Below are 13,744 nucleotides of genomic sequence, written 5' to 3'. Positions count from 1 at the left end.
CTCAACAATTAAATTAGACTTAATATTTAAGGGGAAAGTAGGCAACTCCTACATCAGCAACTAACAAGCTTCATAAAACATGCCGCCCATAACTGAAATAAAGTCCATCTCTGTTATATTGGTCAAATTAAGACAGGAGGTTCGCAGCCATTTCGGCTGAGTGTCATATGAGACCTGTCAATCGTTGTGTTGATTGGTTTGCAGCACGGAGAGAAGGAAATCACTGCTCCCCACGGCTGAGATCCAGGCTAATTGGTGTCCTCTGCTTATTTGCTCAACCTGCCGTCCATGACATCTTTTCCACTTAGGAAACCAATAGAAAAGCAGGTTTCAATGTATTTTTTAGTCCGAATTGCTATAGCAACTTTTCACGCAACAACTGTTCACCATGTTCTTATTGCAAACTCTTCTGTTTAGCGCTGGCTGATGTACTTAATCACTCAGCGTCCCACCAAGAAGACCACGGGCAATGACGCCTACCCTCCACAATGGCGCGCTCCTTGGCCGAATGCAACGTCAAAGACATCAGCTAATGCTAATGCTGCTCTTAGTCACAGACAGAGCAGGAGCATCAGGAGGGGGAGTTATATTGCTACTTTTTGCTGCAAATCAACATTCAGGTGTCGGGTGTTACAACGTCTACGTTTGTACCAACGACGTTTTTATGTCAGGCAAAAGCATGAGTAATGGCACGTGAAATGCGAAGGGAAAATAATCCCTTGTTATAATAATACAACAAAAACAAAAAAAAAACGAAATTGGAATCGAATTTCGATTAATTGCACAGCCCTAGTCCTATCTATCTAGTGGTCCAAAAACTATGAGTGTGCTTCCCGTCATGGTTCAACTGCGATCTGTATTGTTTTTTTTTAGAGGCTAAGCTCTGCCAAACTGGTGCCAACCAAGCCAACCGATATCACGACAACTCAGGCGTCTCACTTGAAATGCGAAAAACATCCAAACGGCATCAGGCTAGTGTGTTATTAGCACTCTGCAGCGAAGCCAACAGCACTAATGCAGCGTGTTCCCCTGAGGCACAGACCACACGCCCAGCTCCCCCCCTCCCTTCAACTTTGCCAGGTGTTTTTGGACCGCACATGTGGGCAGACTTCAGTGTTTAGTTCCACTTTAAAGTTTTAAGTAGGTAAAAGTAGACGCACTTGCTGTCTACTTTTACCCACCCACTCCTCCTCCTGGTCAGCCTCCGTCATGCTCTGGAGTGAGAGTCAAGTGGATTTAACCAAACACAGTGAAGTGTGAACTCTCAGAGGAAGCAGATATAGCTTTGTTTGGCTTTAGTAACAAAAAAAAAATGTGGTATGACTTTTTAAGCCAACCAAATCTCCCGCCGTGTAACCAGAGCCTCAGCACTTTTTTACTCACGCCGCCCCAGTTGAGCGTCCGTGCCAAATCGTTCCCCGTCCCCAGGGGTAAAATAGCGACGGGTGGTGCAGGCCGTATCTTCAACAGGTCCAGCACCGACAGGATCCATCCCACCTGCGTAAGAGACAAAACTTTAAGGTCACGTCTGGTTTCAAGACAAACACTCAAATTCCTGCTTTAACATGTGAGGATAAAACAAGTGAACTCACCGTGCCATCTCCTCCACAGGCCAGTATCCTTAAATTTGGCACTTTGGCATAAAGCTCCAGTCTGAACAAATTCAAACAGAAAAAACGTTAAAATCCAAAATCAGGATAACATTATGGTTTAAAGACAATTGTTTATTCATCAATATCAGGTACATATGAAGTTATTCAGCAGGTTTAGCTCTGGCCTTACCCCTCTTTGGGCCCAGACTTTGACAGGTCAAACACCTGCCGTGGGTTCAGATACCACATGAAGGACTGGATGATTTTGGCTCCCTGAAAATCATAAAGTTATACAACTCAAAACAAATGTTTAGATATACGGCAGTTATTTAGTCTGTAAATAAAAACTTCACCTGATTTCCTCCACTCTTTGGGTTGACAAACACTATCAAAGGCTTCATTAACTGAGAGGGAAGAGGTTTCACTAAAAATGGCTTCCAGCGGCCGTCCTGGAGCTGAAAAGGGGGTGCGATGGTTTACATGGCTTGATATACATGGCACATAAAAGCTGCTACTTCAAACTCGCCCTTATGCTAAAGCTTGATTTGAATTAGCGACACCCAACATTAAAAAGCAGCAGTTTGTAGAGAAGCGCATTACCTCTGCTCCCTTTTTGCTCGACTTGCTTTTCAGTGACGTCCTCTTCTTCTTTTTACTGGACTTTAAAGACGTCTGCACAAAGATGAGGATATTATTCTCTTCCAACAGCAATAATCAACAAATATCCACATACAGCACAGTGAATGAACTCAAGTATATGAATAGAATGTAAATACTGTATAGATAAAAGTCTCTCACCTGTGGTCGTCGGACTCGCATGATCCATGTCGGAGGGACAATGACGGCGGCGTGAGCCCCTAAAGAACAGCACTCCTCGATCTGCTGCAGCATGAAGCACGTCACCTTGTTGTGGTACTGAAACCACACAGAAAATAGACCTGAATCAGTGGGACTCGTCGATTGATGTGTGCGACAAAGGCAACTGACGCGGTTGTAAATTCATTTATTTCCAAAAGGAGTGACCCTGTCGAAACACTGTGTTACTCACAGCCTGTTTGCACCACGAGCAGCTGATGGCCACAATCTCTTTACTGTGAAAGGAAAACTTCTGTTGAAACCCCTGTTGAAAAATACACAAACATGGCCGCTGAATAAGCACTTTTTGAATGTAGTTGCTTTTCCATAATGTATTTAACCTCTTAACCCCCACCTGACCCGATCACATTTCATCCAGTTTGGCTTTAAAAATGAGACAAAAAGGATGAAAACGCAACAAAAGACGGACGAAAAAGCGATGGAAACGTTTTTTTTTTTTTTTAAATAGCCAAAGAAGAGCAACAGAAAAGTGACAAAAAAGTGATGAGGAGTGACAAAAATGCAACAAAAGAGCGACAAAAACGTAACAAATAAGCGATGAAAAAGTGACAAAAACATGTAGAAAAAGCTATGGAAAAGTAAAAGAAAAAAAAGCCATAATGGAGCAACAAAAAGTGACTAAAACGTGATTAAAACATGACAAAAATGTGACGAAAAAGTGACAAATAAGCCAGAAAAGAGCGACAAAAAAGCAACAGAAAAGCGATGCAAAAAATGTCAAAAAAAGTGACGACAACGTGAGGAAAAAGATCAATTTAGATACGTTTTGAAGGTCTTAGCTTTCAAATGAGGCGGTACACATAGGCTGTGACCTTCTGGATTGGAGTGAAGCTGAACTGGAGAAAATGCACTCGGTTAAGGCAGGGATTAAAAGCCACATATACTGTAACAATTAGACAAAACAACTCGAGTCTGACCTTTCCGCATTGCCGACACTTCCCCGCCTGCCGCCGCCTGTGCACCCAGTGATGCCTCACAACGCTGGGCTGAAAAATATTAAGCAACTATATTTAATGTCCATGTAGGCACAGTTATTTTCAGACTATTTTCACACCAAGCACGATCCAAACAATGATCAGGCATTTTAAGTTCATTTGGACACTGTGAATTTACACGGAGCAATAAAATAAGAGTGTAAACCAGGAGAAGGCGTCAGTATTGAGGGAGGGGGGGGGCCTGACCTCTCTCACAGTTCGAGATCCCGGTTCCCTGAATGAAGGCTTGCATCTGAAGTTGATCTGAACAAAAACATGGAAATAATGAGACATATTTGTATGAGGCCAACTTTAAAAAAAAAAAACAATCGCAGAAAAACTCCACTACAATAAAGAGTTAAATAAAACATTACTTAATTTTACCTTCTCCAGTTGCTCCATGCACATCGTGTGGACAGAAATCTTACACCCCGCGCATTTCTTCCTGGGCACTGACTTTTGCTGCACATAAAGCATGTTTTAGAAAGGCATAAAGTGTTTCATCCACTTTATTTCACACGTCACATTCTCACCAGTGATTTGGCAAAGCAGTACTGTTCCCCCACATAACAGAAATCTCCAGAGCCACTTGTCTCGAACCAGACGTGGTCACCGAACTGTGCATTTTCCTAAAGCGATGAAAAGGGAAAGGTGCAATATATAAACATTGTCTCTTTGGATTCTAGGACAGGACACATTTCACACAGGTCCAGGGGCATTTCTTTGAGTGAAGAAATATGAACTGTTGAACTAATGCAAGAATCACAATCATTTCAGAACAGGTTTATAGTGGCCTAATAAGACTCCATGGAGACAGGAATAAATAGAGAGCACAATATCCTGTGCAAGCAATAAAATATTCAGTTCCACTTCCTTGATACTTTGCACCTGACAAAATTGAATACAATGTTATCTGCTTTGTAACAATCTGTAACAACCTGTACCTATGTAGTGCATACACAATGGAATAATGTGTAGTAGTACTATAGAGGTAAGGTTAGGGTAGGAGGTCCATTGTGTATGTGCTACAGAGTTACATGTTATTACACATTGTTACAAATAACATTACATTGTACTAAATTTGGCAGGTACAATGTATCAAGGGTAGAGTAAAATAAAGTGTTACCAAATATTCTATGTATCCATTGTTGGATAAATTGAGGGATAAACATTTGGGGATTTTGTTTTGAATAAATAAATACATAAACAGCCATATAATCAGAGACATATGGCTACTTCAACAATTTGCTTGTGGCTTCATCACACTGTATCAAATCTGAAAATAACAGTTTATTGACTATCTGAATCCGACATAATAACATGAGGTGGAGGAGACTCACGGTCCAGTCGATGCAGCTGCTGGGCTCGGGCCGTGGCTCTGTGGATGTGGGGCCAGTGTGCTGGAGACCGGACTTTGCAATGGCTTTTCTGCAACAAGAGACCGACATAAACTCTTTAAATCCAAGCTATGATTAGTTTCAGTTTATCCTTTCAATCAGAGCATCCTCACCCCAGCACCTAAAGTGCCCTGAAAGGAATAGGCCACCGTTTTTACATACTGAGATATGTTCTTACCTTAGCTTTGACGAGTTCTTTAGGACCTGTCTGGTCTTCCCCCGTGCCTTCTATCACGTAAACACAGCGCAGACGGCGTTAGCATTTAGCCTCTCCCCCTCTCCACTATAGCTCCAAAACAGGTCAAGATAGAAGCTACCAAGCTCTTCCACGTTTTCCCTATTTAAATATGGTTACGTGAAGTGTTACACTACAAAGTATAATTACACAAAATTAAGCAAGGCGTAATAATACCAGGAGTAATTTGGCATACGCACAGTAAAGTGAAGATTACTGCGCGGATTTCGAACTACTCCTGGAGCTATAGTGGAGAGAGGGAGAGGCTAAATGCTAACGCCGTCTGCGCTGTGTTTACGTGATAGAAGGCACGGGGGAAGACCAGACAGGTCCTAAAGAACGTGTCAAAGCTAAGGTAAGAACATATCTCAGTATGTAAAAACGGTGGCCTATTCCTTTAAGGTCGTGATCAAGGAACACCCACAATCAAACAACTTATCATTTTTGAGTCACATACAGTAGTAAATTATGCTAAAGTTTAGACCCCTTTAGTGACATACATTTTAAATTAATGTGAATATCTACAAATTATTTGTCAAAGATACACGTCTTTCAAGGTAGTTATCATTATGATAAATAAGCAATAACACTCGCAGGAAGTCATTTGAAACACATGAACAAAATATTTAGCCCTTTGCGCCACACGGCATATCTGTATTTCACCGAGCACTTCACGTCATCTCATCATAAAGCACAACTCAAGTACCATCTTTCATGTACAAAACACAAATTCTTCAAGTGTGTCTGATGGCCCGGTCCTGCCTACCATTGCGCGGCTATTGACATTTGTATTTGACCTCAGATGCCCCTCCCGAGTTCAGTATTAGTAGTAACATATCTGCCTAAAGAATAAAAAATATTGTGCCTTCATACTACTGCTGTGAAGTCAAACATGCACAGCTGCTTCCCTGTGGGGGGCTTTGACCTCATAGGAGAGGTGAGTCAACGACAAGGCACAGAACTAAAGGTTTAAAATTGGAGTCAATTATTGTCTGAGAAGCAGCAGCGACAAAGAACTCAGTGTGTCTTTGTTAAAACCAGTCTCTAATGAAGCTGCTCCAGGGCGATGGTTTGTACTGCTCCAGAATGTGGCCCGGATGATCTGGCGATATGGTCTATATATATCTATATATCTATATCTATAGATATATCTATAGATATAGATATATATAATAAAGGATTATCTTATCTTATATGCATTTATAAGATGTAACGTGGCTTTTTGTTGAAGCTGTAAATGTGGGGTGTCAAGTATTGTTCACACTTTAGAGTTCACATTTAATACAAATACTGGACCTACGTTTTTCAAGTCTAATCTACAGCATTAGGAGGATTTACTGTGCATGATAGTTTGGAAACAATATGATTTGCCCAAATAAATAGTCATTGCAACTTGATTATTGTGACTCGTGCTATATATTCTGCAGCACCATTAATCTAAAATAAAAGCATCCCAACAAGCATTAATGTTCATATATTTCATCAGAAACAGTTAAAGAGGTTTTACATTGACCACCGCTCATTTTAAAGTATTTTCAAAATCATGTTTAATGACTATTTTAATCATTTCAAAATGAACTATTTTAATCTATTACTTGTCTAGTACAACACATGTTATTAATAAGGGATTACATACAGCAGAAAGGCACTCCAGCTCTCCAGACGGGAGTCATAGGCCCCGATCGGGCTGAGTGCGGCAGGACCGCGGTCATAAGGCGGAGGGTACATGTGGTACATGGAGTTCCTACGGTTTGGGGGCAAGGGCTGGCCTCGCCCGGGCCACGGGCTGCCGGCTTTGGATATGGTCGAGACCCTCCTCCTCTTCCTCTGGCTGGAATTGCGATATCGATAACACAGTCCTGTCTCGGCCCCATAGAGCTGAGAGGAGTTCCTACGAAGGCAGCGCGGGGCTCGTATTAGCGGCCGGGACGGAGGGGGTGGGGCTGGAGAACGCGTGGGTGAGGCCTGTGCAGGAATGGGTGGGGTTTCTCCAGAAGTTTCAGCGCAGTCCAATGAGTGCAAAGGAGGGCACAGCTCAAAGTTCTCTAATCGGTCGTCCTCTTCTGGAAGCTCCTCCCCCTCTGAGATCTGGCTGTCATCTGATTGGCTTTCGTAATCGCTGCAGCTGTCATCATCTCCGTCCGAATGGAGCCCGCGCACCTCCACCTGCTGCTCCCGACGAGGCCCCTCTCCCTCGTCCGCCATTTGGAATAGACTGGCCAGCAACATGGAGGGGCCCAGAAGGTGAGTGTCTATCGTGCGAAATTTCCCGGCTTTCCTTCGACGGACCGCGAATCTCGGGTTAAGTCTCGGGGTAGTTGTGCTCGACCTCCTCCTACCGGGACCCCCTCTTTGTCGGGACATCATCCTGCCACCACAGCCCACAGACGTCGCCCCCTGGAGTTGGACACTGGATCGGCGACGCTGACTCAGACTTGAGGAAGCTAGCCCCGCGCTGGATCGCCGCCGTGCCTTGCTCGTGGGCACAGCGACACTCGGCCTCCGGTGCCTGTTGGACTCTGCGTCCCCTGAAGTGGTCCCATTTTTTCTCCTAAAGTGCCGTCGGAAAAAGGTGTCCATGGTGACGTTTTAACGCTCCTCTCACTGTCGGATTTAAACAGGTGTTAGCGTTCAGAACATTTTAGCCAGGTTAAAGCTTCAGGCTGTGGCATAGAATCTTAAAGTGCAGCAGGTTTGATCGTAAAAGAGGGAAACTTGTTGAAAAACTTGTTTATGATCAACATTCCTGTGATTTGGAGAAGCAGCAGGAGCAAAGACGAGCAACAGAGATCTGTTATATTGAAATTCTGCCTGATTTTACATGCCACAAAAAGCCATAATAACTGCGCTTGGCTGCTTATCTTATGTTTTTTACTATTTATAAATATTTCACTTTAACTGATGACTGTATACTCACATTTTCAACACAACCTTTATATAATATATTATCAAATCAACGGGCCATCACATTCTCCATCTTTTACAAATAATCTTTGCTCCGTCTCACGGTAGTTTCAGTGCAGTGACGTTCGACCTTTGGAATTGAGAAAATTGTTTAATTCTAGCTTTACGCTTATAGGTAACAGAGTAGTTTAACACGTATGTCCCTCTGAGAAACAGGAAGACATGAATAATAAAGAGCTGAGGGGGGAGCCGCGCGACAGGAGCCACAGCAGGAGCTCAGGAAGCCGTCGTCTCAGTGAGGCAAACAACAACACCATTCAATAACACTGTAATAATAATAAGGCCAAGGCCACATAGTGTTTAAGTTTCAACAGAAACACAATAAAGTGCTGACTGAACTGAGAAGGAGGTTTAAGAAGGTGAAACTTTACATGAATACAATAAAAATCAATGAATGATATACCTATAAAATAGTTTAAATCGAATCAGACTCAAATCTGCTCAGTGTTTCTTCTTTTCTTCACATCTTTCACATTCTTCACTTCAAAAGGAATCAAATAGATTTGTTTCTAGCTTAAGTGGCGCTGGAGTAGAATGTGTTGGTTTATTTTAAAGGTTTGCCTCGTTTATAATGCATTATTAATAAAAGCCAAATCAGATAAGATCCATATGCGGAAAAAAGGACATTTACTCCAAAATGACTCAGCCCTAAGGATAAGAATAAATAAATGGCTGAGGATTTTTTATTTTTTTTTCTGGCATGAGATTGTTTCAGATTGTACTTGAGCCTGCATGCATCAGTCCCTTTATAATCATGATATTGATAACATGATGTATGAATATAGAACCTCATAATCTGGTAATAAACATCCTTGTCATTGTTAAAGTAACACTGTCTGAACAGTATTTTCATTAATTACACTTTATGCAAAGTAATAGCTGACAGTTACAGCCGTCTGACAAACTGGCTCATGCTGTGTCTTAAGGTTAATAAAAAACAAACTGTTGAGTTACATTGTTTTAATTGTGTGGAGCACCTGCAACTCTAAGCAGAACTGTCAAACATAGCACCGTATCAGTAAACTTACATATGAGATCACTAATATGAGCAAAGCAGCTTTTACATTTTTGAAATTTAAGAAATGTGCCGGAAAAAAAGGTTTTGCTGTATCTGATGTATCTTGTCCAAACCCAACACCAGCATCAAGACTTGTACACAAGGACAGAGACTACACTGATCTCCTACATCCAGACGATCTCCCATCACAAGTGCTGTAGAGAAAGTGCGGTCATTACTTTTTATTTCTCTAACGTTGACCTTATTGTAAATCGTAGTTTCCCTAATCACTGATTGTAGCCCCTCCCACTGATTATTACCATGACAGCACAGCCGATACAGATTAGAGACTTTACTCGTAGAAAAAATAAATGTTTTGTTCCTCTCATGCAATTTGTATGTGTTACTATTAAATGCTCGAGTCGAGTTAGCCTATTGACTATAGATAATGGAGTCGGCGCACATAAGCTTCCTCCACTGCATTAAAGTATCGAATTGAATCGAAATTGTGACCTTCATATCGAAATACGTATCGAATCATGACAAAAGTGAATAGTTGCATCCCTAGTGAAGTGTGTTTGAAGTCAGACTGCACTACATTATAATCGTTCTGTACGGGCACAATGAAATAGAATAGCACTATTTACTCTGAGGAAAAAATCTTTAGCAATTGGAAGGTTTTTTAAAACAAAAACGGCCCTTTCAGAAACTCCAACCGAACATATATGAGAACAACTCCATTTAATACAATGATTTGCCTTTTGTTTCTTACCAACTGTTTACTGTACAGAGCTGCATCTGTGTTACGGAGATCACGGTCTCCTGAAAACAAACAGCCTTATCAAAGAGCAAATGCAAAGCCGCTCCACGGCCCAATACCTCATCACTGCCCTATTCTCACAAGAGTCACACCAGACGACACAGAGACGGGCCGGATGTGTGGTGGACAACAACCGCGCCTGGACTTAAACTTCAGAAAGTAAACATACTTTCATAATGCAGAGAGTGAACTACAGTACAGTACAATGACACAGCCCGCCCCTTTCCCTTCTCAACCGCAGCAGCAAAACCATGAGCCTCCACTGCTCCACCATCACGAGGCTTTGTGTAGATTTTTCCCCAGCAAACCATACTTCCTTGTATCACTAAATTCTAGGAAAAGTGTCACTCATTTGTTTTTAGGTTCCACCTGGTTGATATTTAGCTGCAAGCGAAAACTTTCTGAATTGTCAGCGCGTTTTCCTAATAATTAAACGCTCTCACTGCACTCTCACAGAGAACAAACAAAAATCTTTACTAACCGACTAGCAAAGAATCTGGAAATCCAGATCCAGCTTAACAATGTGGCAATATACAATCACACCTGTTAATAGAACTGATCTATTCTAATCCACTGAATTCAACATCAACAGCATCAACAGCATGCACAGCAAGAAGAAGTTTCATTTTTAGTACAGTAAGTTGAGAACTTTTAAAAGAATAACCAAGAAAACCGCCATTTTAACTTGCAAAAGCTTAAAACTATAAGAAAATAATGATGATAGTGATTCTAGTGCATTATTAACCTCTTAACCCCCGGCTTATAGTACATTTTCTCCAGTTTTTCTTCAGCTTTGCCCGCAGTTAGCTTTGCCTCTTCTTCGTGATTCCATTAGTGTGTATTGGTGGCTCCGACCCGGAGGCAGGAAAGTTGCATGTGTGGTTTTCTGGCCAGAGACACTAGGGGGAGATGTAAGACCCCCCCATCCCATTAACACTTGTATTCTCCTCAGAGGGACTACGGATTTATTAAGGTAAACAAGTTACTTACTGCTTTAAGAGGTTAAAGCACTCTTCAGTGACAGCATTTTTTCATACATCACTAAATGCAGATTTTCACTCAGAAAACCAGTATCTAAATAGGTTTTTGAAACTATTGTATAGCTGCTTCTTATTCAGTTCCAGTTCAAATGCCATGAATTTCAAAGCAAGTACTTCAAAATCAAAGAAGTGTCAACTCTCTGTGTCTGTAAAATCAACATTTTAGTTAAATAGAGCTACAGTCCTTTTCATATAGAGCAATGTATCATCTGTGTCATTGCTAGTTTGTTTTTTACAAATATACGGACAATAGTAGAGCAAAAATCTACAACTAAATGAGAAATATTAACAAACAAACAAAAAATTAATATTAACATAAAGCAAATAATCAACAAATCACTGTCCATAAGAATTCATCATGAATCAAACTCAACAAACATGTTCTGAAATTCAAGTGATTCCTCACTTGGCACTTCACTTCTCTCATATTTAAAATGTGCAATATGAACTACGTGAAACTTAAGCTGCAAATCTAATCGTAACTGTCACCCCCCCCCCCCCCAAAACCCTGCAGCCCTAAAATAAGTACTAACTGAACACACACACACATACACACACACACAATGTCTTCAGCTATCCCTATACCGAGACACATCGAATACAAGACCGCATTGATTGAGAACTCATTCTCCTTCAGAACCAGTAAACACAGACTGACTGGACAGCCAAAGCATCACAGTTATTACAGCGCTAGTCTAATGCTCTCATAAATCGCCAAAAGAGAACAAATTAGGCACTTTACTCACTTTAAAAACACACAGACAACTTCATTTCCCCAAAGAACTCAATCATTGACCGTGATGCAGAACTGCTTCATTCAAAACAAACATCTGCTCAACAGCTGCGATGTTACAGCCAAACTAAACCAGTTGCAATCATTTTGATGCGCTATAACAAAACTTTACACAAACACATTTTCTCCAACTCACTAATCACTCATGAGAGAAGGGTGATGCTCCGCTCAAACTCAATGAGGCAACACTTTGATCTACAATTAAATATCACCCTAACAAAAGCAGGTTCAACATAATATAAGAGTGCACGTCTTAGCCCTGCACAAAATATCGAACTGTTGATTTTTGAACAAAGATTGACAGAATGTGACGGCCCCGGTCAAACTCAACAGTATACGGGCTTTACAGCTAAAATTTCACACTAGATTGTTTGAGCGAGAAATATGAAATGACGTGGATACAACCTGATATGGAGTCCAATATGCAGGAAGCGCCGAGACCACAATGCGCCTTAGCAGGAAGAGACAGTGTATTTTAGAGCCAGAGAGAGAGAGCGAGAGACTGACTGAGTATGCATGAAAGAGTGAGGGAGAGAGAGAGAGAGAGAGACTAAGCCGCTGTTTTAAATAACTAAAGCTAATTCTGCTCCGTCAACACGCATCCAGCATGTAGATCTACGTCCACACAGGCCGAACGCTCTTTTGTCCCGGCGCACTTCAATGCCCCGCATGAATGGACGGCTGCGGACACTCCACCCCTGCCTCAGTCCCCTTCATTATCACTTCAAGGCCCTCCACTCCTGCTGCATTATGGATGACAAGACAAATATATGGCAAAAGGAAACTAACTATATGAAAAAGCAATGCTATAGACTTGATGGTTCACGACTTCAGCGAGGGATGTGTGTAGGAGAGAAGAAGCGACTTGTATTTCACATTCATCTTTTTTTTTTTTTTATGTTCAATTAAAAAAAAAAGAGGCAGAATTTTACACAGTCCTGGCTCTTGTGGCACTTTTCACCATTCAAGTCACTACACTTCAGTGCTTTATTCTTTCAGTCCTCAATTACACTCAATGGCAGAGGTGACCAACAGGTGAAGTGTCTGGTCCAAAGAAAAGACACAATGGAAGAATGAATTGCTGTTAGCAGGACTATACAAATAACTGAATGATCTTTTTATTTAGCAAAAAGGTTGTTAATGGGATATTTCAGGATTTTAGACATTCCTAGTTATCCAAAGTCCTGTTGATTTCTGGAGATTGATATCTTTTTTAATTCATGCAGTTTAGTGGTGCTAGGCTAGTGCTAGGCTAGTGCTAGGCTAGTGCTAGGCTAGTGCTAGGCTAGTGCATGTCTATGGTAACTACTAGCCTGCTTTAAAACCTCTTCAAAATCATCGGGTCGTCCTCCAAAGGTTGCCATATCTGATTTGTAGAAAGCTCCTTTGTGAATTCCACGTGTAGTAATTGTAGATCGGGTAACCGAGCAGATCACTCCGCTGCTGCGTAGCTTACAACCAAGAAGCTGATGCTGCTCAAATATAAGTTGTTTTAAATGCAAAATGGTTAAATAAATAAAAACATTCAGTCAACACAGACATTTACATCGGTAGTCTGGTGTTATAAGTGATTTGCCTCAGGTGCACTGTGCTTGGGTCAGGCTGTTTTTAATGCAGGCTACTAGTTACCATAGACATGCACTAGCCTAGCACTAGCCTAGCACCATTAAACTCTTCAGATACAAGTACTGCATGAATTAAAAAATATATATACCCCAAGAAATCAAATATATATCTCCATCATGGACACCACCTCCCATCCACTACACAGGATTGCAGAGGAGCTGAGCAGCTCTTTCAGTGACAGACTGAGACACCCTCAATGCAAGGCCTTCATCCCCACTGCTGTCAGAATGTACAACAAGACTGTAAAGTAACATGTGCAATAACCCCTTTGCTGAACTACATGCAATAATCTTTGTATTTACATCACTTATCTGCGTCACTTGCACAATGGTGTAAACCTGCACTGCTAACACAGACTATAACATTTTTTGTTATAGTCTGTTTACTTATTATTCACTGTTTATACTTTTTGTCCCCACAAAGTCCTTGG

General features: G+C 41.4%; 1 protein-coding gene across 3 annotated transcripts in view; it reads right to left on the bottom strand.

The window, feature by feature from the left end:
- Positions 1-13,744, bottom strand: part of LOC306971409 (diacylglycerol kinase zeta-like) — a 40,634-nt gene that overhangs the window by 11,941 nt on the left and 14,949 nt on the right. The window contains exons 1-13 of one of the 3 annotated variants that reach the window (XM_079567675.1): positions 6,711-7,728; positions 4,783-4,870; positions 3,976-4,071; positions 3,827-3,904; positions 3,650-3,706; positions 3,386-3,454; positions 2,641-2,712; positions 2,391-2,507; positions 2,193-2,264; positions 1,946-2,047; positions 1,783-1,865; positions 1,593-1,653; positions 1,384-1,497 (exon numbers count right to left, since the gene is read on the bottom strand). In XM_079567675.1, the coding sequence (XP_079423801.1) occupies positions 1,384-1,497; positions 1,593-1,653; positions 1,783-1,865; positions 1,946-2,047; positions 2,193-2,264; positions 2,391-2,507; positions 2,641-2,712; positions 3,386-3,454; positions 3,650-3,706; positions 3,827-3,904; positions 3,976-4,071; positions 4,783-4,870; positions 6,711-7,654 (1,953 nt within the window). In that variant the 5' untranslated portion in view covers positions 7,655-7,728. Of the gene's footprint in view, positions 1-1,383; positions 1,498-1,592; positions 1,654-1,782; positions 1,866-1,945; positions 2,048-2,192; positions 2,265-2,390; positions 2,508-2,640; positions 2,713-3,385; positions 3,455-3,649; positions 3,707-3,826; positions 3,905-3,975; positions 4,072-4,782; positions 4,871-6,710; positions 7,729-13,744 lie in introns of those variants that run through there. The other 2 variants (XM_079567676.1, XM_079567677.1) reach the window with 2 other exon arrangements.

This window comes from Gobius niger (assembly GCF_951799975.1).
Source record: "Gobius niger genome assembly, chromosome: 12".
Lineage (NCBI taxonomy): Eukaryota > Metazoa > Chordata > Actinopteri > Gobiiformes > Gobiidae > Gobius > Gobius niger.
This window is presented reverse-complemented; position numbering and strand designations above follow the sequence as displayed.